Source organism: Parambassis ranga, chromosome 17 (assembly GCF_900634625.1).
Source record: "Parambassis ranga chromosome 17, fParRan2.1, whole genome shotgun sequence".
In the NCBI taxonomy this organism is placed as follows: domain Eukaryota; kingdom Metazoa; phylum Chordata; class Actinopteri; family Ambassidae; genus Parambassis; species Parambassis ranga.
In genome coordinates this window covers 4816428-4842169 of record NC_041037.1, presented here as the reverse complement: position 1 = coordinate 4842169, position 25742 = coordinate 4816428, and the positions used below count along the sequence as shown (strand labels likewise).

General features: G+C 42.0%; 1 protein-coding gene across 2 annotated transcripts in view; it reads right to left on the bottom strand.

Moving 5' to 3' along the window:
- The window catches only part of egfra (epidermal growth factor receptor a (erythroblastic leukemia viral (v-erb-b) oncogene homolog, avian)), a 31919-nt gene extending 6503 nt beyond the window's left edge, over nucleotides 1-25416 (bottom strand). The window contains exons 1-21 of one of the 2 annotated variants that reach the window (XM_028428338.1): nucleotides 25141-25416; nucleotides 8868-9019; nucleotides 8122-8308; nucleotides 7913-8044; nucleotides 7769-7837; nucleotides 7545-7663; nucleotides 7087-7228; nucleotides 6600-6716; nucleotides 5914-6040; nucleotides 5764-5837; nucleotides 5590-5677; nucleotides 5271-5470; nucleotides 4981-5113; nucleotides 4570-4660; nucleotides 3898-4052; nucleotides 3157-3195; nucleotides 2547-2706; nucleotides 2319-2441; nucleotides 1784-1882; nucleotides 513-698; nucleotides 34-189 (exon numbers count right to left, since the gene is read on the bottom strand). In XM_028428338.1, coding sequence (XP_028284139.1) covers nucleotides 34-189; nucleotides 513-698; nucleotides 1784-1882; nucleotides 2319-2441; nucleotides 2547-2706; nucleotides 3157-3195; nucleotides 3898-4052; nucleotides 4570-4660; nucleotides 4981-5113; nucleotides 5271-5470; nucleotides 5590-5677; nucleotides 5764-5837; nucleotides 5914-6040; nucleotides 6600-6716; nucleotides 7087-7228; nucleotides 7545-7663; nucleotides 7769-7837; nucleotides 7913-8044; nucleotides 8122-8308; nucleotides 8868-9019; nucleotides 25141-25222 — 2631 coding nt within the window. In that variant the 5' untranslated portion in view covers nucleotides 25223-25416. The remainder of the gene's footprint in view (nucleotides 1-33; nucleotides 190-512; nucleotides 699-1783; nucleotides 1883-2318; nucleotides 2442-2546; nucleotides 2707-3156; nucleotides 3196-3897; nucleotides 4053-4569; nucleotides 4661-4980; nucleotides 5114-5270; nucleotides 5471-5589; nucleotides 5678-5763; nucleotides 5838-5913; nucleotides 6041-6599; nucleotides 6717-7086; nucleotides 7229-7544; nucleotides 7664-7768; nucleotides 7838-7912; nucleotides 8045-8121; nucleotides 8309-8867; nucleotides 9020-25140) is intronic. The other variant, XM_028428339.1, reaches the window with a different exon arrangement.
- Between the last annotated feature and the right edge of the window lie 326 nt (nucleotides 25417-25742).

The following is a 25742-nucleotide window of genomic DNA, read 5'->3' as shown; positions in this document are numbered from 1 at the left end:
ATATATATATATATATGTTGAATTACAACCAACCTTTCCTCCATCTGCATGGTACTCCTTCTCATCTGCATTGAGCAGCTTGGCCAAACCAAAGTCAGTGATCTTGACATGTTGAGGAGTCTTCACCAGCACATTTCTGGCTGCCAAGTCACGATGCACCAAGTGGCGCTCCTCCAGGTAGTTCATACCCTTTTGTCAAACAAATGATGAAGTGCAGGTTATTACATCAGAGCCGTGCTTTCACTAGGCTGTCTGATATGGTTGGAAACATAGAAACAGCATTGAAATCTAACATTTGTCTTATCAGTTAACAGTGTTTCTTTGTGTGGTGTTCTTTAAAGCATACTGACAAAACTGAAATATGAGATGTTTCTGTGTTCTTTTCATGCCATGAAGGACCATTACAGACCAGCAAAGACCTTATAATAAGGCGTACTGTTAGTGAAAAACCCAATCCAGCTTCCACAGACCACATGGCGTAACCTGACGCCTTCAGGAGCTTCCTCTCTCACCTTGGCTATCTGCACACACCAGTTGAGCAGGTGCTGGGAGCCGATACTGTCCTTGTTCTCTTTGACATAGTCCAGCAGGCAGCCGTAAGGCATCAGCTGGGTTATGAGCTGCACGGTGGAGGTGAGGCAGATGCCCAGCAGACGACACACGTGGGGGTGTTCCACACTGGCCATCACATAAGCTTCCTGTTATGTGAATACAGATTAATAACAAGAATTTGAGGAAGTAGTCAAATGCCATGTGCAAGACTTGTTTTTTTGTTTTCATTGTCCACATTCATACTGGCAGATGTGTCCACATTTATTCTGGCCGATGACAGCTTGAGAAACATTTGTAGAGAAACCCGCTGTTAGGTGATAAGTTTCTTAGCAGCAGTAATACACAGCCAAGTCTGTTTTATTGCCTGAGAGTGGAAACTCGGCTTTAAGGGAAAAAAACCACAGGGATAATCTGCACTGGCCAGCAAAAATAGCTTTCTGTAAGGGGAACGTTGCAAACAGGACTTCAAACACAGCTTTATTTAGCAGGTTTTATGTCAAGAAAGCATTGATTGTTTCTTAGTTTTTTCCACATGCCTATTACTTTATCAATATTGGACGGTAAACAAGCCTTGCTCATGCTTCGACCTCTGTAATTGTCATCGTCTGATAAGAATCAGAGAGGCTTAAAATTAACTTAATCTTTCCCCCCTTAAGTTCTAGACTGCCCTGTGGTCATGGTATTCAGTGGACCTGCAGCAACAACCACAGAATCCCAGGATCTGAGACACACACTGCTCTGTTTGCCTGATTCCTCTAGAACAGGACGGCATTCCATTTCAGAGCACCTCAGCCTTGGATTACACACCAACGCCTACACTCCGCCGTCCAAGCGGATTAATCCCATTTCCTACAGCACCATATATAACAGGCGGTCACCATGGAACATGACACCTTCTCCTTTACAATGAAAACACGTTGTTTCAAACAAAGTTGCATGTGCTATAAATTACAGGGTACATTACTGTTAAACTATTACCTGGCGGGCAATAAATGCCACTCGCAGTGTTTACCTCTGGGCCCCTTTAATCAAATAAAAATGTCGAGACAACTACAAATAGAAATGTGCGTACAATTCTAAACACACTTCCAGTCTCATTTCCAAGCAGCAGGACACAGTTAACTGAAGGAGGCTGGGAAATAACATATCAACTGAATCTCTGTTTGAGTTCTGACTCAGTGTTACAGTAAGCTTGGAGCCTAAAATTCACCACATAAATCTGTGAACTTACGTCCAAGATTTCTTTGTTTGCTTTTGGTGATGTGGCTTCTCTCAAAACCTTGATGGCCACAGGGATCTTCACATCCTCTCCCTCTGGAACCCACAGGCCCTGTATGGACACACAGTTGTATACTTTATACTCTGCAAAAATGTCCTCATTATAAAAGGTCTACAGCTGAAACTACTGTAGTTCTCACAAAGACAGAAATCCAAGAGCACACTTCTGGTTTCTGTATAGAAGAACATTTTCTCCCTATGGATTTACCTTAATGTAAAATCAGCCCTAAAATAAACACTTAACCTTCAGGACACATTTTTTTTGTCCCCAAACTGAAGCTGAACTCCCACAATGTCACTATGAAAACACACGTCACTGATGTGTGATCTGATTAAAACTAAATTAACAACACATGGAGATGAGTGAAGACAGTGATGGGTGTTGGTTCAGAAAGCTTGGCACACAGAGCACAGCAGAGTTCCAGTGAAGTTCAGTTTCATTTTGAATGTAAGGTGGTTTCAGACATGAACCTGAGGCATGTTGTTACCTTGTAAACTGTACCAAATGCTCCTGACCCCAGCACTTTGATTTTCTTAAACTCAGGTTCCTTCAGGATCCGCAGCAGAGCCTGGTTTGGTGCTTCTCCACTGGGCGTGAGCGGCTCAACCAACTGCAAAGAAGGAGCAAACTGTCTCACAAACTCGTTTCCATGCTGCTGGAAATGCAGTGAATCCTTACAGCTGTCTCAGCATCCTGATGTGTTTTCTCATCTTACCTCTCTCTCTTGGAGCAGTCTGCGCATGGTCCTCTTCCTCTTGATGTGGCGTCGGCGGAGCAGCACAAAGACAGACAGGCCTGCAATTAGAACAGCCAGCAGTCCACCGACGACACCAGCTGCGATCATGGAAAGACCGGGAGGGCTGAAAGACAGCAAGCTGATTTAAGAATGCAGCCAGAGAACAGAGCACATTTGAGAATTGATCAACATGGAGAAAACACAACACAATGTATATATTACCACCACCCTTTTTTTAAATGTCTTAAAACTTTAAAATGTGTGAAAATGTTGGATATATAGCATTGAATATCTCATAACCTGCATCAGAATAACACATGGTGCATCTTTACCTTTACCAATCAGGAAAATAAAGCATATCCTTATGCTAATGTTGTAGTTTGGTCATCTGCGGTCTCTGTTTCATTACATGATGAATATGAACCAATGTGTCCTGGGCTAGTGTGGGATTATACAATCCTATAGACACCTAAACACTGTGGATTCCAGATGGACCTAAAAGTTCTTTATTGGACCGTCTATGTATCCGTGGCGTCTGCTGCTGTGTCACAGGTGTAGAAGTGGAAGTACGTTTGTAACATTTACTCACCTTTTAATACGGCACCCTTCAAGATCGGGTCCAATGCACCTGTAAACAAAGAGAGTCTCTAATGTTACTTTGCTGTTTTTTGCTCCTTCGCGCGGCAGATTCGACATATCACTGCAAAGCCATTGTTTTTCCTAAAAATGCCAAACAAACAAACGTGTTGCAATCAGTGGCCACAAAAGACGAATAACTTCTACGTTTCCCAACATATTTGATTTCATTTCTGTCAGTAAAAACCATCCAAGTTCTAAATACAACTAAATACACTGCAATACATCAGTCACCGGGGTTAACTGAGGACTGTTTATTTCCATGCAGTCCAATGACGTTTCTATAACACATTAAACTACTGACACGTTATGGAAATACGTATTCTTTTTCATAAAAACACGGCTGCTTCTGGTGGCTTAGAAGAACCACTTTCTTAGTTACAAATCAGTGTACCAACATGGAGGAAGGTGGAGCTATTATGCTTTTGTTCTGTGACAAATTACAGATATGCCAGCGCTTCACAAAACAAAAGCAGAATGCAAAAATAACAGTACTGTGTCGTAGTCTTGGCTCTTAACATCTCTCCGAAAGAGTCTGGTTTCAATAATCTCTGCAAGAATTTCCTCACTTTCCTTCATTCTCCTCTATCTGTGCCAGCAGATCCTCAGGCTCGCAGTGCACTTCTGTATCAAGATTCTGGCAAAACAGAGAAATACGATGCCGATTCTCATCTTGACTAAGCAGCGCTTTTACCCTTGAGTGCAGTTTTTGTGGCACAGCTGGCACACTTTCATCTCATCTGCATATTTCCACACAAGTGTGTCATCCCCTGGCACACCTTGGGGACAGCGGGACACGCAGTACAGTCCGTCTTGGAAGTTGGCGCACTTAGTACAGTTTCCAGACCCCTGAGCACACAAACACAAAAAGAAACACTCATGATGATGTTTATAACTCTATTGAAAGTAGCTGGAACTGTTATTTAAACCACACTGTCACATAGTAATAATTTCTCAGCACGAGCCGCATCCATCTCCCTCATAAAAAAGCAAATGTTTGGCAATGACAACACACTCAGTCTTGTGCTTTCAGTTCAGACCAGTGAAAAGATTAGTATCTCAGTTCTCTGGTACACCTTAAACTGTGATCTGACGGGGGGGGGGGGGGGGACTTGTTTGCAATGAAAGATGGGATTATGCTCAGAAGATCTCACAGCCACACCCATTCAAAACACAACATGTCTTGTGGCTGCACTGCATAATGGTCTACTGAGGCTGCTGTTGATGGAGAAATCAGCAGCGCTAACACTCCAGGAACAGATTTCATGCTGCAGAAGTGCTTCATAAATAATAATTAGAAAACACTTTAACAAGGCGTTTGGTGTGTTGTTTGTAATGTTAGTTTAGCTGTTGCTGACACACATACAGGCGCGCTGCAGGTCGCAGTGGCGTTCATGCGTTGACACTCGGGGTGACACTCCATGCAGGTTTTATTCAAGACGGCCTCCCGCGGCTCACTGCAAAAAAAAAAACAACAAAAAAAACTCAATAACAAAGCTGACAGAGCTTCACTACTAAACTGTAAGCATGTCAGGATTCAATGTTTGACAGAGACCTCCCAAGATAAACACATGTAAGTGAATGTGCCATTTCTGCTACAATGTTTATCTAACCCCAACATTTCTTTGGTCTTAGCCTTTCTTTTAATAATCCTCAAATATTCATCAGATGTCAGTATGAAAACAGAACTAAAACAGTGAACTGTAGAGCAAACTTAATTTGTTTAAAATAAGGAACACTGCACATCAGACCTTAAAAAGGCCGAGTCCTCCCTTACCCCTCCAGGATGTTGCAGGAGTCAACACAGCTCCCATCACGGCTGAAGTCACGGCAGGCAAAACACATGTCTGAGCCTGGGCCCCAGCAGCCGTCCGTGGTGCACTTCCTGTCACAAGTGTTGTTCCTCAGAGCTGAAAACCAAACATACAATCTCAAAAACAGATCTTTCATGCATAATTATCCCATTTTAAAATTAGAGCCCATTAATTAAATCTGCCTTGTGCGTTACGTAATCAAAGGAAACCTGAAACGGCAAACAAGAGTTTGTTGTGGGGAAACTAAATTTACCGCATGTGGTAGCGTTAGCGTTTTCCTCTATAGTGGCACTCTGGCTTTCTGACTTGAAGAGCCTCTTCCAGTGACTGTTGCTGGTGTAGCACAGGTCTTTGTTCTTAATCATGACCACATCTCCATCACTGATTTCTTTGAGGGAACGAAGGCCCAGGTAGTTGATACCAAGCTGGGTCATAACCACACTGCGGCTACCACTGGGAGAGAAGAAGAGAAAAAAACAAGAGAATAAAAAAATACTCAACAATGGAAAAACAAATGACCTCCTTGTGATCCAGCAGTGGTGATGGGGGGGCTTGATCTACCAGGTACATACCGCTTGGTTCTTCCTCGAATGATCTCCAGATTCTCAAAAGGACTGAGTGAGCTCATGCTCTCTGGCCACGTCTGAATCCACAAGTATCCTGCAGCAATAAATGTTTGTTAATTGTGAAACTGTTTGGTGTGCATTTGGTGCGTCATGCATTACTCAGGCCTTATGCAGTCTTACCGGTAATTTCCTTAACTGTCTTAAACACATCAAGCTGGGCAGGATCCATCTTTGGTGTTTTTGTATACGTATCCCTACAAACATGAAATGACAGCTGTTGGTAAACTTGCCCTGAAATCTATAGCAGCTGATTGAATGTTCCTGACTTACCCATAGATTGATGTGTGGATGATTGCAATATTTCCATTGATTTTAGTGCAGTTTTTAAATGAGTCAATGTTGGTGGCATTGATAGACAGAGTGTGAGTCAGGTCTCCTGTTCCAAGTCCATTACACACTGTAAAACAATTAAAAACAAAACAAATGTCAGTGGAAAAGAAATAAGCATGATTCACTAGAGTACAGTACACAATATATATTTGTGACATGATGACATGGTTTGTAAGTCAAGAGACAATTTTGTAAATCATTTTTTCTCCCAGAACATTGAGGTTGGAGATTGCAATAGCTTCTTTATGATACCAAAATCCCACTCTCTGAAGTTCAGGATGAGGTGTTTGAGTTGAGTTGCATGCTAAGCTATGTGGCTAGCTTTCTATTAAATGACAAATACAGAGGACTTGATAAAAATGTATTTTAAATTGCCAAGCAATATAAAGTATGTGCAATTAAGATTAAGATTAAGATTAAGATTTACTTCATTAATCCCCGTGGGGAAATTAAGTAAATTCATGGCTCTAATCATCAAAGGTCAGAAAGTGATTAGTGGTTTAGCCTAGCATCTTACATCCAAGCAGTGTGGTAAGAGGGAAAACCGATCGATGTCTGTACTAAACTGTGAAGTACGGTACATGAGACCTGTCACCAGGTTGCTCAGTAACAGTGGACCCTCTTACCTTTTGGACACAGTCCATCGCACTTGGCGCACTTCCTGATTCCTCCTTCATCCACTTCATATGTGTTGCCGCTGCACGTCCGCACACACGCTCCATGATCAGTCACAACATAATTATCTGGAATCATTGTAAAATAACACTGTTCATTTTTGTATATTAAAAATGCATCATATATTCAACATCCATCCAAGTGTCCCTTTAGGCAAAGCATAATGTGCGTCATGAATATGAGTAATACAAGGACAGACCTGTGCAAGTTCAGCTCATAAAGACGAGTTGTTGCATTAACACACCCTGAAACTCAATCATTTTCTTTCCTTGTTTATGCGGTTTATAATTAAACTTGGACAAACTGTAACCACTGAATGTCTAACAACCCTGAAGGACATAGGTTCATATCACACACATTCTTGTTTCATGCATTGTTTGTGTGTCTTTAGTCCTTATGTGTCTATAAGGACTAAAGGTTTAATCCATATAATCTTACGTGGGCAGGTTTTGACACAGGTGGCCCCAAAATTGTATTTTCCGTGTGGGTTTGGAACCAGCTGGTGCAGATTGGGGTCGTAGCGCATGAGGCCTGGGCAGGAGTCTTTACACACCCCATCGTCCTGGAAGTCCCGACAGGCCTGCAGCACAAACAACAGTCATCCAGTTCACCGAGGCCAAAACAGAGCCCCACAGTAATGATAACACTGCATTCCTCTATTGCAGCCTTGGCTTAATCCTCAGAGCTGCACAGAGAGGGAGAGCATACTCTGATACTCGAGGTGCTACCAGATGAAAAATTTAATCAGCTGTTACACCTCTCTTTAGCACTGAGACCAATGACAATAGTTCTCATCATAAAAGTGGATGATCCTGAGTAAGGGCTTAGCACTGAATATTATTTGGTTTTTTTGTTGTTGTTGTGGTTTAAGCTTAACTCATATGAAGGTGTCTCACCAAACAGTCGGTGGGTCTGGGTCCTGTGCACCCTGCAGCACAATGCTCATTGCAACAGTCACTGGGTGAAGGTCCTTTGCATCTCTTGGAGCACTGCTGTGCACAGTTCAGCTTTGTAACTGGAGAGAGGGGCACAAATTCAGGGGAATGATGGAAAATGCATTAAACACATTAAAATGGCACATCAAAATACATACAGAATACATTAAAGCATTAGAACTTACAAGTCTGACAGTTTTGAGGACCAGGTGCCCAACACGAACCATTGAAGCAGCTCGAGTCGCAGTTTCTGCCTGTAAACACAAGTAAGTAAGTAACATGAGCTTGTTTTGGAGTCTTTTTATTGTGTTGTGAAATGCAATACTTACACATTGGATTGCTGCTAGGCACTGGCAGTTCCATGTTGGGTTTGCTTTCAGCATTGACAATATCATACCACTGTATTGTTTCCACATTGCACAGCTTGTTGTTCCCAAATTTGACACCTCCTTTAAGAATTTCTGCAAAAGAAATGCACGCACGTTGTAACATTGCTCTGATTTTAACAGCCATTCTGTCACAGAAAAATCTTGCCTACCTGTCAGGCTCGTCAGAAGGAGCTCACTGGTTCCCTGGCCTGTAGCTTTGTCATAATTAGCAAGCACAGACAGTGCAAACTCTCCTTCATAGAGAGAATGACCTCGAATGATGCGCAGGTTCTCCAGAGGGATCCTGGAAGCTGTGTTAAGGGCGATCAGCACATAGCCACCCACTTCTTCAATAGACTGTGGAGAAGAAAAAACATGGATGTGAAGCTAATGTTTAATCAGAGTAAACCTGAATAATTTATATACATCATGGCACAACATAGAAAACAGAGCCATGTTTTTCTCTCTGTACACAGTTTCACCAATAAAAAGGTTAGAGCTGCACATGTATGTATAGAGGAGACCTATATTATCATCATTGCCACCACAGAAGCTCTCTCATCTGGTTTATGGCACCGGGGCAGCTCTCATTCTCTTAGAGAGAAACCTGATATGTTATTTCTACAAGACAACTTACATCCAGTGGTAGCAAAAGCCTGCTGCATCATATCTGCTGGCTGCATGTTATTCTCTGTTTGTGTGTACAAGCCTGTGTGTGTGTGTGTGTGTGTGTGGTCTTCACATCTGCCCTGAGCCCAATCTCACCGTTTACAGCTTGGATCTAACCAGAACATTATACTTGCATGAATCCTCATACTCACTTTCCACTCATACTAATTATCTGAAGCCAACACAGACCACCAAAGAGATTATAGGAAACTTCTCCGATCTGTAAAATGTTTGGTGCAGTTTTTACCTTGAGAAAAGTAAGGTCTCTGTGCTCCTCCATGTACGTGACTTCCAGGTTCTCCAGGACCACCGTGCAGTTGCTGTAGGTCTTGACCATGTTCAGGTAGTGGTCCTCTTTGGAACCCAGCAGGTTTAAACGGTTGGTGATGCCTTGGCATACTGCAGGAAAGACCAAAAGGACACACTGTAAATCATCTGCACAAAACTATTAATCCCAGGCCCCACAGTGATATCAGTCAACACATCCACTGCTTATGTAACACACACTGGCTCAGTTTATGACTTTCTGTGTGAGTGAGTGTGTATGTTGGTCTGTGCACACATAAGTTGGCCAGCTTTGCATGAGAAAATAATGATGAGGGTTGTATGTAGAACAAAAATCAAATCTTAGTGACAAAGCAAGTTCAGGCTCATGATTCAAAGTGAGCTGGCTGTATTTATACTGGCAGAGGCCTTAGTATTTCCAGGCAAGTTAAAGCAGCCGCTGCAACCAGCACTTCTAGCCACACACACTTTGGTGCGTCACAAAGAAAAATCCCTATCTCTGATTCTGATAATTAACAACATCCTTTACACAGACGCTGATCGATGCACTTTAACAGTTCCTTAAACAATAAAGTCTCTGACTGGGAGATTTGCAGGGCTACAGTTACCAGCTGATAATGGACCCTGTCTAGTGTTACACAATAAAATCTGTGGATAAGACAGGCTGCTAGGCACAAGAGGCATTTTCTGAATGAATGTGTCTTTACAGAACAGGTCATCTTCCCCTGTGCATGTTCATTCATCCAGAACTGGTCAGACAGGTTGCAACTGGCAAGGAAGAGCGAGTCAGCTGTGTTCAACGCCTTCACGCATGCAACCGAAGGACCTATGCACAAATAGTCTGCCTGTACACGAAATAAGCAGGTAAAGGTTTTTTTTTCTCCTTTAAGTTTTTTGATTATGGATCAGAAAAAAATAAACAATATTTTGTTCTGTTTATCAGAAATGATGGTCCTGGTGTAATGTCTGTAATGTCACATTCCACAACATGTCTGCTCATGACCGCAGAAGATGAAGAAAACCAAACCATACACTCCAATGTCTGAGACACGCCTCACTATGCATTCATAAAAAATGACACTGGCGCCCATCTCCCCAGCTCAATGCTCATGTGTTTTTTTTCACTGTTTTTGTGTCGAGTTCGCACACTATAACAGCGAGAGGAACCTAATCAGTGAGAATTAGGCACAAACAGCTGTCTGCCGCCCTCCCTCCTCTTCCTCCTCATTAGTTCTTCCCTGAGGGATCTCCCTGAGATGAACCCTGCAGTCCAGCAGCCTCAACGCAGATGAGAAAATGCAGCCTGGCTGTTTTAATTAGAGGAGCCCTGTGAGTTGTAATTAGCCCCCTAATTATTACTCAGACTGAGAAAACCAAACTGTCACAAACAAATTGTTGTCATGACATTTGCAGCTGTAAATATTAATAAAACTGATTTGTACATGCTGAATTAAGGTTTTCTACAGAGACAGTTATAACATACCTCCTAGCAGCACACATACATTCTGCTTCCTGTTAATGAGCAATAAAGGTTTAGCAAACTTCACTCAACTGAAAAAAAAGTGGTTGATTGCTCAAGCCAGCAGGCACACAGCCACAGCAAACATTCTGTTCGGTTGTTCATTTCATGACTCTGTTGCAGGTTGACCTGATTTTCCTCAGCCATAAACTGACTTCCTCATCAAGGTGCAACCCGTGAAGAAGAACTGAAGAGGTTAAATTTAATCCAAAAATGGCTTCATAATTCAATCTGAACTGTTTCTTTTCTTATGTAAACTTCTCCAAATGAAAATGACTCTCATATATCTGTGTTTGTTATGTTATAAAAGTTGAACTTTGTGCCAAAGCAGATGAACAACACAGGTGAGTAAAAGAATATATACACACAGGAAGTGACTAAGAATCTTTTTTTTTACCATATTACATGACTCAACTTTTGACTTTCCAGCGCACTTAAACGCAACTTACTGTCCGTAGTGTGCTAAAATGTAAGGGTGGGGTTTTTCAGTGACGTAACTGATACTGTGACAGAGACTAATTACAGATTGCTTCACTCACTTCAGCTGTATTGTCGTCACAAAATGTCCAGGAGGTAACTCTCGGAGAAAGGAGTGGCAGATCTGGTATATCTCTTCCTCAGTGTTGCATGTGTGAGTGTGTGGGTGTGTATACTGGCATGCGAGTAAGTGTGCAACACTGTGAGCTGTACAGAACATTCCCATTCCCTGGATTCAGCTGCGTTGATCAGCACCCAGTCAGGGCTTGACAAAAGACTCGATAAACCCGTTCATTACTCATCTAAGCTCGCTGCAATGTGCGGTCGCATATCACTCTTTTGATGTTTACTTGGGGACTAGTGTTAGAAGTCAAGGGTGTGTGGGTAGATATTTGTTTCTTGAGGCTATGGGATCTGCACGACTACAGACAAAGAGGCTAAGCTTATTTTTATTGTTCCAAAATAAGTGTTTACATACAAAGAGAGTACTATACAAGGCATGAAGCACTCCTCTCGGTTTTTTCAAATGCATTCCATGCACATGCTAAGTGTTCCAGTGTTAGAGTGAAGGTAGGCAATGCAATACATCTCTGCATGAGGCGGCAATTGAAAATAATTATCAGATCTAACTACAAAATACTTAAATAATCTGTATGTGGCAACCTTTAATTGCCTTCTAGGTGGGTGCTAATGTAGGTAAATATTAGACTGCAGCATCTAATTCATCAAAAATCTCTGATTGTTCAGTTACAAAGTGTCTGATACTGATCTGAGTAATCAACAGCAGGTGACTGCAGTGAAGTGTAGTTAAAGCTAACAACAGCTGCTTTGTTTTTTTGTTTTAAACAATAAAAATTTGAAAAAAAGAACTCCAAATAACCCATGCTGTAATTCTGGGTTGCGTCTACACTTATGTTTGTTTTAGTCTCTCTCTCCTTCTATTACAAAAGTAGCTTTGGCATCAAACAATACAGTGTAAACTTTTGCTTTGCACTTTGAAGATGAGAAACTTATTTTGTAGAGAAACGGGGCAGAAATGCAAAAAACAAAGTCACATTAAACATTTGAGGAACATTAACTAAACACCGCAGGATCAAGTGTACAACGTTAAGTACCAAAACCTGCCAAAGGAAAAAAGTCAGAGTCCGCCATAAATTCCCATTTTGAGGTCTCATTTACATGTTTGGATGAAACTGTATTTTTCTTCCCCTTTTGAGGATATGGTGAGCATCCACAAATGCAAACCAAACTTCTCTGTCGCAGGGCAATAACTTAAAGCTAATGGTTTCCCTTGGCACAATGAGCCATGTACTACATATTACTTTAAATCATCATATTTTATATGTTACTACAGACAACAGAAACTGTCCTGCCGCTTTCTCTTCCTCTCGTTCACTACCTGCAATTCAATTAGGCTGTGTCCAGAGTAGGATAATGACATTATTTGAAAGCGTAGACATAATTAAAGGAAGGTAACAATGCTGACATGTTTCTTTCTTTCTCACAGCCAACAGCATTACAGCAAAACATCTTCTGTGATTCAATTTGCAGTGTTCCTACGTCAATAACAAATCAAAGCCAAGATTAATTATTATTATTATTATTATAATATTATTAAGAAGAAAATGATGGTTAACTCCCTTCAAATGTGGTAATAAGAGAGGAGGGAACACACATTCTGCTTTTATTCAGCTTCAGGTTGGGTTCCCAAACTAGATTTTAAGGAAGCATAAATCTCTTAAAGCCCGGTATCAGCAGATAAAAGGGGGAAAAAGCCACTTCCTTGATTTTTTTCGTGCAGTCAGCTCACACTTCCTCTACCTATATTTTCTGACTGAGAGAGAGATTCAGAAGAACCCCAGGGATGTAGTGTCATATAAAGACCAACCCAGCAGTAGTAGCAGCCGTATTCTATGGTCCTGTTCATATAAACATCACTTCTTTGTAGTTAAAACTGCTGATATCCTTTTCTCTGTTCAGGGGAAATGCAATCTTCCTTTGCGTGGGAGATGCATTAATCCCTTAGAGAAAACATCTTGGGGCCCTTAGAAAAGAAAAAGGGGCCAGTATGGACAGGAGGATACCCCCCCCCCTTCCCTCCCTTACCATCCCCAGTGAATGCAATAACACAAGCCTCTATGACATCTCAGGAAGTTGATCTTTGCACAGGGTCAGTGCAGATGGCTACCCTGCAATGCTCAACCAGATGGTTGCTGATTGTTGTCTCCAGTGGAGGAGGACGTGGGGATGGTTTAAATCAAACTAAATGTACTATTGGAAAAGTCGAACCGGAAATGAGAGAGAAAAAGAAAGCCAAAGGGAAAAAAAGAGAGTCAGGAGTGGTTTGTGGTTTTGGTAACCGAGACATAGATGTGGGACTTAGCCGTCAGCTGTGGGGTCAGACTTTGGAAAGGGGGGTGTAAAGCCTCACACTTGACGTATGAACGGGGATGACCTTTCCCTGAAGGCTAACAAAGGGGACAAACCATGGGAGTAGTCAGCTGTAGAACACAAGCCAGTGAGCCATCTTACTGAATATGTCACATCTTCTAAACAGCCCAGTCCTAGTAAATGAAGGCCCTGCCTGAGTTTGAGCATAGTCAGTGAAGTTTAGTCTGTTACAAGCACAGCAAAGTGACCAAATAAAGACCAAAAAGGCTAATGTTTACTCTGTGCTCCTGATGAGTGTTCTTTACCCGTCAGTGAGACACTCCAGATACCTGCGGCTGGGCCCAACAAAATGTTTACTCTGCACCTCAGCATGAGGAAACTGTGGATTTAGATTCTGCACAAACACAGGAAAAACATGCACACTTCTGCAGCCTGACATCAGCAGTTCTACAACTACAAAGGTAGACCATGATAATATCTTACTCAAGGACCAGTGTAGAAAGCAATGACATGCCAGCACAATGGAGATTAATGTAATGTTGTCTGGGTTGCTAACAGCAACTGTGTCTATGAAGTTTTTTTTTTTTAAGAAAAATATGCATCCATTTATGATGTAGTCACTGACTTACAAGAGGCTTTTTCATTGTGCTCATGCTAGTTGTGCTTTAAACTGCTGTGAATAATCCACACACTGCTCATTCATCTCTGTAGTCAGTGATGTATTCATTACCCCATATGACAGAAGAGATAAATAAACCATAAATGAGGAGAGAAAATACATCTAAAAAGGCATAAATTACAGGGCACCGACTTGACTAGAGTCAGCTGCACTCTTGATGCCCCAAATAATGAAGCAATAATTTTAAGAAGACGATTCTCCCTCCTGCACTGTTGGAAAGTCCATTAGTGTGCTGTAACGACACTAAACAATTCCAATCCTGTTACTCGAAACTCTCACAACCCTAGCCCCATTTAAATTCCAATAATGAACCCACCATTCCTCAGAAATGTTCCAACATTCAACCCACTTCCTCTTTAACATCCAGACATTCTCCCTATTGAAGCCCATTCTAGCCACGACAACCCTCCCACCCCCACCTCCTCTCATTTTTTTCCTCTTTCTCCTTCCCTGTTAAAACCATACTCCTCTTCAATCCCACAGGAAGCCAGAGAAGAAGACTGGAGAGGGAGTGGGCGGTGAGCACACTGCTGCTAACTCACTCGGTCAATACCCCCCATCTCTCCCCCCTCTCCACAACCCCACATATCCAGGCCTCCTCTTTTCCACCGGCCATCACTGAGCCATGCCTGGAAAAGAGGAAGAGAAGCAGAGAAAGAGAGAGAAAGAAAAACAACAACCACAAGCAAAGAATACCACACGTTTCGCACATCACCCCAGCAAGAGAAAACAGCTGTGATTCGGGAATCCCCATTTGGTTTAAGGATTCCCAACAATGAGCAGCAGGGTCAGGTTGAAGCACCTCAACATACAGAACAGATAAAACTCCCAACAGAGATAGCCACTCTTTGAGGCGGCCTTTCTGCTTAAGGACCTCTTCTTATTTTTAGTCTGATTGCTGACATGCTCGTTTCTGTGTATGTCTAACCGCTGTATCGCAGTGTTGCCTGCCAACAACTCTGTTACCGCCTTAGTCATGTCTCTAGCAACTCTGCCCCACTGGAGTCTTTGCAGAGAGTGACGCCATAAAAGGAATATTCCACAAAAGCCCCGGGGTTTTCGTTTACTCTGTTGCTCAGCCCTTACTCACTGTTCCTCACAACCTCAGCTTTACACATCAGCAGACCCTTAAATCCACCGATGAGTAGTTTCTTCCTCATCCACACTGGCAGAGGGCAAGAGTCGGGACAAATGGAGCTCAGGGAATAACTTTTGTACACACAAGGAACTCTGATAAGTCTCAGCGTTGTGAAAGGGTGTTATGTTACATGTTTTGTTGTACTCACCAAAAGCATGACCAATTTAATTTGCACAGGGTAGTTCGGAAGAATTTAGCTGCGTCCTGCTGATGACACATCAAAATGAAATGTCTGAAATGTTACAGGGTACCACTGCCAGGTTTTCAGGCCCTAGGAGCACTCGATTTAAATCTTCAGAGCATTCCATCTGCACAAGAGTACCATAATATTAACAACTAGGACGGACAGAAAACGGTGCTACACCTCTCCCCAGCCTGCAGCTCAGATTTCATCTATTGTTAACATGTGGGGTGTTATCCTGCTCCTGACACGAAAACAGCACATCTCACATGGTTAACACAGCTCCAAAACAATGTCCGCAGCTTGCTCAAGATGATTATGACTGGGGAGGGTTGGTTGTTGTTTCAAGGCTGCCCCCTCACTATACAGACACAGACAAACCTAAGGCCTGGCTGCTCTGCGTCAGTCATCAAAGGCATGAGACTTGGCAGACAAGACCCTTTTCTCGCTATCAGCAGCACTGATGAACACAGGAACCCTGGCTCTGAAGCAGCGAAAAGCATATTACAAACTCTCACGGCTGATCGACAGAGCCGACAATCAGTGCACAAGACAGGAAACAAATCCTTTCCAAAACTAAAGTTATAAAAAAGACTTCCTCCTCTTCAACTGCAATTCCAATGATAAGCTTGGAGCTAAAATTAATGAGAGGTTAACATTAGGTCACATTATAGCCCCAAAAAATGGCGCCTAAGCTGAAAGGTCAGATTGTTGGAAAGTTGTTTGCAAAGTGTTTTGCAACATTAGCATCTCCAAAAACATGCTTTGCAGATGTTTATATAAATCATCTGTCACAGTCACAATAGTCCACGGTCACACCTAAAACCTGATGATCCTAGCTGCCAGCAGTTTCCTCATTGGATCCTGGTTGGTCCAAACCAGGTGCACAGCTTAAAGCCTGGCAAGACAGATGGTCACTTGAACTTATGTTCTCACAAATCTCTTAAGAATTCTCTGTAACTACTCTGCAAGGAAACACTGTCCCTACATACAATGATCAACTGATGTGATTGAAATTAACCCTTCGGTGAGATTGTCCTTTACTTTTTAAGGCAGTATGGAAAAGAAGCCTCTTAAGGGAGTCAAAAATGAAAGTCTAAAATCAAGCTGCAGTATACTTCCTCCATGGAGCATGTGGTTAGATTATTGTGTCCATTACAAAGATGATTTAAGCAGCTCAGCAAATGTAATGATGTTTCCAGCTCCAAATTCTGGATCACATTTCGGATGTTTTTCAATTGACAAACAGCAGCTGTGCCAACCATTTATATCCCTCCATAAATCCTGAACACTTCAGATCACTCATAAGACATGAGCGCAGAAGAAGTATCTAAAATGATAACACTGATTTCTGTATTTTACCTTGACTGTAGAATGAAGTCTTTTGACCTGGAAACCCAGCTATGTTTGAGGTATTATTAATCTTCTGTAAATCTTCTTGATGCCTGATTATTGCAATAATACTTAACAAGTGGATTCATATTAAAAAAAAATAAATCTCAGACCGCTGCCTAATAAGCTCAGGCAGAGGTTGTTGTTGTCGTGAATATGCTGCAGGTCCAGAGGGCTAATCCTTACTTCCTGGCACTGATTCAACTATGCACTCCAGGGTATTTCTACCCAACCCATTCTCCACCTCAGCACGCAGTTATCAAGCTGAAGTGGTTTGTTATGAAAATGAAAGGAGCAGATATTGATCATTTATCAGTGATGCTTTAAGTGGCTCAAGGCTGTAATATGATGCAGTGTATGGTTATATAATTAAAGTAATGTGGCATTCACTCATGGTTTTTGTGGCCAATTTGCAATAACAGGGTCACTTTAACCTTTTTTATGGATGGACACACTACAAGTGAAGCAAACAGAATTCCTTTTTTTTTTTACAAGCCTCTGGCTTCAATTATGAAAACATGCAGTAACGAAGATGTTCCGCTCAAAGTCCCACCAGGAAATTAATTCTGAGCACAACATTTGTGTTGTTAAAACTTAGTGGGCAATTATAAAAGGTACTACACAAGGCGTGTAGAGCTGATTATGTTTTAGTGCTCCAGGAGTTAAACAAATCACAGATCAGCTCTGAGGCCGAGCTCTGCCATCGTTACAATATTATGAACAAAGCTGTCAGCTCGCCTGTAAATGTCTGTGATAAAATATGTTTTATGAAATCCCGGAGAGGGGATGAAGGCTTGTAAAAAAAAAAAAAAAACTGGAACCAAAGAAGAAGAAGAGCTGACATCTTCTTTTCCACCTCTAACACACCCTACCGCCACAAACACTGCCAGCAGCCTTGTCATCATTGTTGTAAGTCAAGAGGAGGAACATTTGTTATTTACTTAGCAGAATTATAGCAGGAGATTATTCACTGGTGTCTGTTTTATTACTGGGGTTTGATTTGTTGGTGGTTTTAGACCATTTCGGTGTATTGGACTGATGGGAACAAAATTTAAAGTGTGTATCCCAAAGATTAGATTGGAACAAACGTCACTGTGACAAAAAATAAATCACTAAATTAAGCCTTCAGTTCCATCTCAAATAATTCTGCAGCACCTTTTTTTTTCACCTTTCACAGAGCACCTCCACCAGTTACCACTGTGCCATGCTAGCCACATATTCCACCTGAATCCATCTAATCAGCAACAGAATGGTTACTTTCCCAAAAGCAACTGGTGATAACAGTGGTATCCATGCTGCTTTATGCTGGCTACTAAGGCCCTGTCCACATGGGGCCGGCCGTTTGGGAAGCCTGTGCATATGAGTGCAGCTTCAAAGCTAGTTTCTTTGGTCTTTAGGATTTGATGGCCTGATTCAACATAATGGATTTTGTAGCAGCCTCATAAGTTTGGGCTGACAGAGGTGCCTTTCTCCTCAGTGTTGACACTGGGCTGTAATGTCATGTCTACATGGCAAGTTAAGGTCAAAGAAGACAGATACGCCTGTGTCAAAAGAGACAGCCTGCTCCTAAATAAAGAAGCTTTTGTCCAGAAACTTGGGGCTTCTGCATTAACTCACATGCATGTGTCTCATTCACTTATCGATTCTTTGTGTTTCTCATTCATGCTTGTTGTCTCATTATGTTCTTAGGAAACTGGGGTTGAAAAAAAACTAGAAGCAGGTTGTCAGCAGGATGAAGCAGGTGATTATTCATGTGTGCAGAAGTTTGCTCCATATGTGAGAAATTCTTTCCAGCTGAGCAACTTTTCCACTTTCTTTGCAATTGTATTGAAGCTATAGCATCACTGAAGCTGTTTTCCTTTGCAGAAGACATGGTATATGTCCGATATCCAAGGACAAAAAACTTCTTTCTCTTCAGTTTGACTAGTCGTTACTCGCCACTACTACCTTTGTAGTAAATACAAGAACATAAGTCTTGAATCTACCACACCCACACAATCAAGCATGTAATGCCTTAATGGCAGCGGTATAAGAGACGCTTTTTAATAGGTGGTCGAGCGACAAAAACTAAACAAGCCTGATCTAGATTAATTTAAAATATAGAACGGGATAATCGTTTTCCATGAATGGAGCTGACTTGTAATTCAAACCAAACAGAACAATGATACATTAAATGCTGTCATATTAATGCTAAGTCTAAATCCTAATGTGACCCATAGTATCCTGCAATATCCCACAAGAAGGGACAGTCAAAGCAACATCTACCAACTTCAAGTCAGTAAAGTTGATCGGCAGCATTAATGAAGCTTCAGGAGTTCTTGGATGAACTGACATTTTGATTTTAGCTTGTATGGATCTCTTGCCTTACTACTAGTTTCTTGCAAATTCCTTACGAAACCCTTTTTTCTCCACCAGAGGCAGGATCGTACAACGGACACAGAGGCCTCTGGACAGAAACAAGAGTAGCATCTTTCTAAAAAAGCACACTGCTCCTTTGAAACCTCTGACATCCTTTGAGGATGTGAAGCAGGAAAGCCCCTGTCTTCACACTGCAGAGGGGATACCAAATCATTCTGAACCTCTAGTCCCAATCGTTTTTGACAAAAGCAGGGATTTGTATACAAGAATGAACCATAATGAACCACAAGTCTCTAACAGTGAGTCACAGTTTAAAAAATATACCAGTCAGTGGGCTGGGTTAATGGACCACACAGGAAGAGAGGCTAAATGCTATTAGGGAAGCAAGTTTTGAGAGACCAGCCACCACCCTTCAAACAATGCTTCCTTCTGAAATAATCGGAGATGGAGATTTGTTTGTGTAGCTATTGTTCTCCTCCCTGTAGGGGATTCCTCATTCAGGCGAGCATTGTGTGTGTGGTATTTTACTTCAATGACCTGGAGGCCAATTGATATCTGACACACCTTCGATACAGGAGGTCTGGTGTGAGGCGTCAATCTGCAATTTGAATGCTAAAAAGAAGCAGAAAGAGCAGACTGAGGCCTCTCTGATGAACAATTCAGCCCACCCCTTCCTTCTGATGTGTCTGTGAATCCCTGACTTTCCTGTTTTTCTTTGCTGCTGTGATCTATGTCCCACCCCTGTCCATCTCATCAGCATATCTTACATCTGCAATGTGACATGAAGAACCATGAAGCTCAGCAATGAATACAAATAAGTATTAAGGCAAAAGGTCTCACAGTCGGTCTGTTAGAACCTGGTATGCAATGTGTTAAAGCTGTGGTTTTCATCCAAGATGAAAGCCACCAGCATGAACAGAAACCGGTTCTGTGCCCAGTTTCCATCTTTACTACTTAGACTGACTTACTGTTTCAGCAAATTCAGTGCAGCAAGACACATTCACAAATGCCTGAAAATCCATTACAGCAAATGAGTTGTTTTTCTTTTTCTAGACACATTTTTAATTATGATTTTGGCACAAATTGAAGTGTATTATAATGAAGCTGCAAAAAGGTTCTTGATTTTATTTATTTTCCATATTTAATAGTTGTAATAATGTTATGAAAACGCACTGATGATGGATCAGTAATGCACTGGCCATTATAAGTGTTTAGCAGTGATGGAGCCATTTTTTACCCAAGTATTACTGAATTTAGAAACTCTTTAACACTCCCTCTTGCGTTGGCCTCTTTTCCCTTTTAACACGACACTGCACCTGATGAGACATACGATAGCAGAAAGCTTTTTTTCCAAGCCTAAATTCCTGGGTCTCTTTCCACTGGATACTTCATGCACGACCTGTGGATCATGGAAAGGCTATAAAGGCTGCGGATGACTTTGTTACCATGAACAAACAAAGGACGCCAATCCATTCAATGAGTAACCACGCATTTGTTCACTTATTCCATGCTGGTCTCTCAATGAATGTATACAAACTTATAGACTGGATCAGCTGTTACTGCAATGTCAAATCTGTGTGGTTCCAGACAGTGATTCTTGACTTAATGTATAAAAGTTGTAACACTGCTGTCTGTGGTTTGTTTAGACTGAACTGCAGACACATAATTACAGTAGATTTACTGTAGTCAGATGTGTCTTTACAGTTCGAAGTATGAAAAACAAAGGCTGTTTCACGTCTGGCTTCCTTCTTGATGACATACATGTCTAGCCCTCGGGTGCGTCTGCTGCACCGCACAGATCTCGGCTGCTCTACAAAAGTATCAGTGCTGCCAGATAACCTGCCCACTACAGAGACACTATTGTCCCTCCCAGTGAAACCAAAATCCTGCACCTTGCCAGCAGCTCTCTAAAAAGCACCACCATTCAGACATGCTGCAGTTTATCAAAGCCTGCAGAGAGGGCGGCGAGGTATTATACTCCAGCTCCCACGGCCCACACCAAGAAAGCTGTATTTCCTATAATGGCTGGGGCAGATGTAAGTCTGGGAAGGTCATCAGAGGACCTGCAAGACATAGCAGCAGCAGCAGAAGTAGTACCAGGACCACTCTGGACGATTAAATGCAGACTAGAGGTTCTAGGATTACACCGGATCATAACATATATTTGACGACCGACATCCATCCAGTCCCAGAGAGTGGGCCTTAATGAAAAGAAAAGACATGTTTTTTTCTGAAAGTGATGGGGGAAAAACCAGATGACTTATGAGGGAAGCTGGCTTGTTAGTTTGCAACTCAACGTGCAGGGAAAAACACTTACTCAGGATGTTGAAATGCACTGCAGGACTGAGATTTTGTCCTGATTCAGCTCAACTTTTGCAGGTGTGCAAGCACATTTAAATGCAGAAATGATGGCTGGTCTTTACATCTATATATTAATCTTTCAATCTCCTTCTGTCAAGAACTTGAATAACCCATTAAGTCTGGAAAAAAAGCATATTGATATAAGCGGGTTATCCTGTGCTCAAAGCATGCCAGGAAGCTTCGCGTTAGGGATTAAGGATTTAGCTGCTGACATGCTCCTGTGATTAGTTTGATCTTTCACAGGTTAACTCCTAGGCAGCATATCTGTGTGCTGTGCTACTATTACTACAAAGACAGACAGAAGTGTTGATAAATATTTAAGTGCAACAATAAAAAATGTAATCATCACTACTGTAATTATCGTCTCTTAACAAACAGAGGGAGTCCTACTCACTCCAAGAACACTTAGCATTTCATCTGGGAAATAAATCACAACAGTTATTACCTGTGCTTGGCTGCTGGGTAAACCTATGGGCAATATTTGCAACCACCCTACACATGATGACAGTTAATAAACCGAGCATGCCAGTGCCAGTTTCTAATATTCAGCAAGTCATAGTGTGTCTCCCACTGAAGCCATCAAACCCTGGCTAGCTGTCGCTGAGCGCAGCCCTGACAGGTGAGCTTCCTGTGGGAGATGTTACTCACTGCCAGGTGCATTATCAAATCTCAAAATTCATTTCCAACAGGCCTTAATGTCTTGCCCATAACAGGGCTGAAAGAAGAAGTATAGGGGGAGGAAAATCGGTGTCTTTGGAAGATGTGAGGAAAACAACTTAAATCTGTAACATTAGAGTACAATTCAAGTGAACTAGTTAGCTGCAGCCAAGCAACAACATCTGGGGTAAGAAGTAAAGCCAACAAGGAAGTGCAAAAAAATGCAGGCTCCAAAATTAAAATCCCTCCAGACCTCTGAGTTAGAATGCACAACTGTACACAGAAACAGCCTGGTACAAAAACAGCCTTGGTTTTCAGATCATTTCCCCTTTCATGAGAGATCGGTCCACCTCAGCTCCACCCATGCTTCAGCCATATTTGGATTAACCTGGAGGTGGGTAGATCCTGGTGCTGCCAAGATGGTGCATACACTCTTCAAAAAACAATCAATGGCATGGGTGATGGCGATGACAGTGAAGGTTGGTCCAGGTGCTTAAGATGCAGGTGGACCAGCACTAACATATGCCTGATACCAAAATAATCCATCTGGTTCATTCATATATACACACAGATGACAGATCACCAAGTGTGGAGTGTGTGCTGACATCTGTACACATTTGACTTGTTAATGGTTTTGTAACAGTGTCTCTGGACCGTAGCAGCACAGAGCTGACTGAACTGTGCCATCCAAACACAGAACAATAAGTACAAGTGGTTTATATTTCATCGATGACCTTAATCCATCCAAAATCTTTAGCTCTACTTCCAAATAAAACCCACTGACCAGATGTTCACTTGCTTCCTAGCAACACAAACAGGTCAAACAGACACCAATAAATTTGATCTTACCATCCCTAAAAAAAAAGAACATGTCCCTCCTGATTTGGTAACTTTAAAATAAGTCAAAGGATTACATGCTCCTTTATGGATTGAGAAAATTATCCTTCTTCTTAAATCTTATAAAACCCTTTCAAACCCCTGTGGATTATCTCAGAAATGTATTAAACTCAGAAGAAACTGTTTATTTTTTCCTTTTTTTCTCAGACATGATGGAAATAGTTTTGTTTTCCTCGAAGGTGCCTTGTGAACTCTGCTATTTGAATTATGTATACATCTTTATTTAGGCACACAGATGTAATAACAGCTTTGAATTTTTAAAATTAAATAAAATCTGGATGGATAATCCAAACACATTGTGGTTCCCTCCGGCTATTCTTTCTTTAAGCAATAAACAGAGAAAAAAACATGACATCACAGAAATTTGACATGTTGTTCAGATTAAGCTTGACTATTATGGACACTGTGTTCTAGGTAAACATGGTGTGCCTCATAGAAACAGCTGTCTCAGCCTCTGGCCAAAAACAAAACCAGCAACAACAACAACAACAACAACAACAAGTACAAACTGGCAAACATATGGTGGAGCTTACGTTACCAAGGAAATGGAAATTGGATTAGTTATGAAAAATGACCGGTAATTAAACCACATAGTCCTGCATACCATATCTATCATTACAGCTGCTCATTACTAATCTTCTGTGGTCGTAATAAAATTCCACAATCCTTATTTACTGTGGGAGACTTGCTGCTGCATGAAATGTGCACTAGTCTGGTTTGTTTAGAGGCCCAGAAATATTTAGGGGACTCTGTCTTTTTGGCTCACAAACACTTTTGATTTGTTATGGTTCTCTGAAAACCGGCACTGGTTGCTGTTGACCAGACGGGAAAGATGGAACTCGCACGTGTGCCGCCACCACTGCTGCTGCTGCTGCTGCTGCTGCGGCTGCTAGAAGAGGATGTGCATGCTTATCTGCTTATAAGGCGGACCAGCACACTGCAATGAGTGCGGACAATTATGATTCATGAGAATAGGAAGTTCAAGTCATCACAGAGTGAAGTGATACTCTTGGTCACTTTCTCTCCTCACATCTGGCCTTTGAAAGGTCTGAGTCAACTCGCCAGTGTGGAGCAAATTTGAATCTTATGCTAAATTTACCACAAAGATGCAAGATTTTTGCTTTTCAAATAACAGCACATAACATTTGCTCTACCTAAATGATGGATAATTGTCTTGCAGCTGATGATATTTTTTCTATTTTTTTGTTCCAAACACTAACTCAGAACTATGCAAAGCAGGGTCTGTCCTAATATGGAGCTTCAGAGACTTCTATGACACTTCCTAGATTTCTCCAGCAGAAGCTCCTGCACGGTTGCTGCAGTGTGTTGTGTCTCTGTACGTCCTGTGGCGCTCGTCTTCAGCTTATCAGATTTCATCTTTTCAGCACTGCCTGACCTCATTTTGGCAAAACTATCATCACTATAGCTTTTAAATAAAAAAAAATCAACATTTAAAGAAAACACTGCAGCAACAGTCAAAACACTGCCTTTCAAAAATAATACCATCTCTGTGACCTTTACTTCAGGGCCAACAGACAGCAGAGTTAAAACTGTCCAGAGTCTCTGCTTTATATCAACTGTGCAAGTGACTGTCTTCACGTCATCTTTTTTTAAAAAATCTAATTTCCTCTGAGGACCAGATGACAGTTAGCTCCTCATAACATGTACTGAAATAACACAAAAATGAATGTGAACAGCTGAGTGGGACAGAAACGTGGCAGAAAAAGAGGCATCAAGAGTTACTGTCAAGATAAAAGAAGGACTTTTTTTATCTAAACAGAGAGAATGTGCCTGTAAATAGCACAGTCCTTATCCCTCCCTGCATCGTCATCATCATCATGGTGCAAATTTCCACTTCGATCTTTATCCTCATCTTGCCAAAAATGTGCCATTTAACAGATTTACTTATAAATCCGTAACACACACACACACACACACACACTCAGGGAAAAAAAAACTTCCTCCGTTGTGAGGCTGAAGGCTGAGCGTTTATTGGAGCCTCTGGGTGGCTTTAACCAGGTCACAGCGAACACTGTGAGAAACTTTTCTCCCATGCTGGATCAAGTTTCTCTGCGGTCTTCGTGACCAGCCTGTGAGTTCTCTGCGATTTATGTAAATGCCGGGACAAGCAACACAGGCAAATCTGAAGGGGGGGAGAAACGAGCCCCCCACCACCCTAACATACCTTTCTTTTCCGCCAGCGCACAGGAGCCCAGCCAGAGCAGAGAGGTGAGACTGATCCACTTGAGGGGAAAAAGGGTTGCCATCGTGTTTTTTGAAGCTCCTGCTGAGAAGGTGTCATTCCATGCCAACAATACGCGATATTCCGCTTTGACAAAACTTTTCTACAAGCCCTCCTGTTCCTGTAGTTTGCTTCCCTCAGCTGTTCCCTCGTCAAGTAAAAAGACTTTTCCCTCTTCTCTGAGAAACTTTGACAGCTCCTCCTCCTCGCAGATCTTCAGCAGTCCGAGCTCCCAGGGAGCGCGAGGACAAACTACTGGCTGCTCTGACGTCAGCAGGAGGGAGGACAGATGCGCCTCACGCGCTGCAGGTACAGGATCAACACGCGCGCGCGCGCGCAGTGTTTTAAATGCAGCTGCTTTCAGTGAAAAGCTGAATGAACTCAGTAGAGTCAACAAAAAAACAAACAATGGCAGAAGCATTAAAGTGCGTGTAGTCTGTTTCCTTTAAGTGAAGGAAAGAAGGAGACGAACAGAGCCCCGGGCAAGGAGGCACATCCCTCCCTGACTGACTGAAGCCCTTTTTACCCATCATGTCCTAACGTTT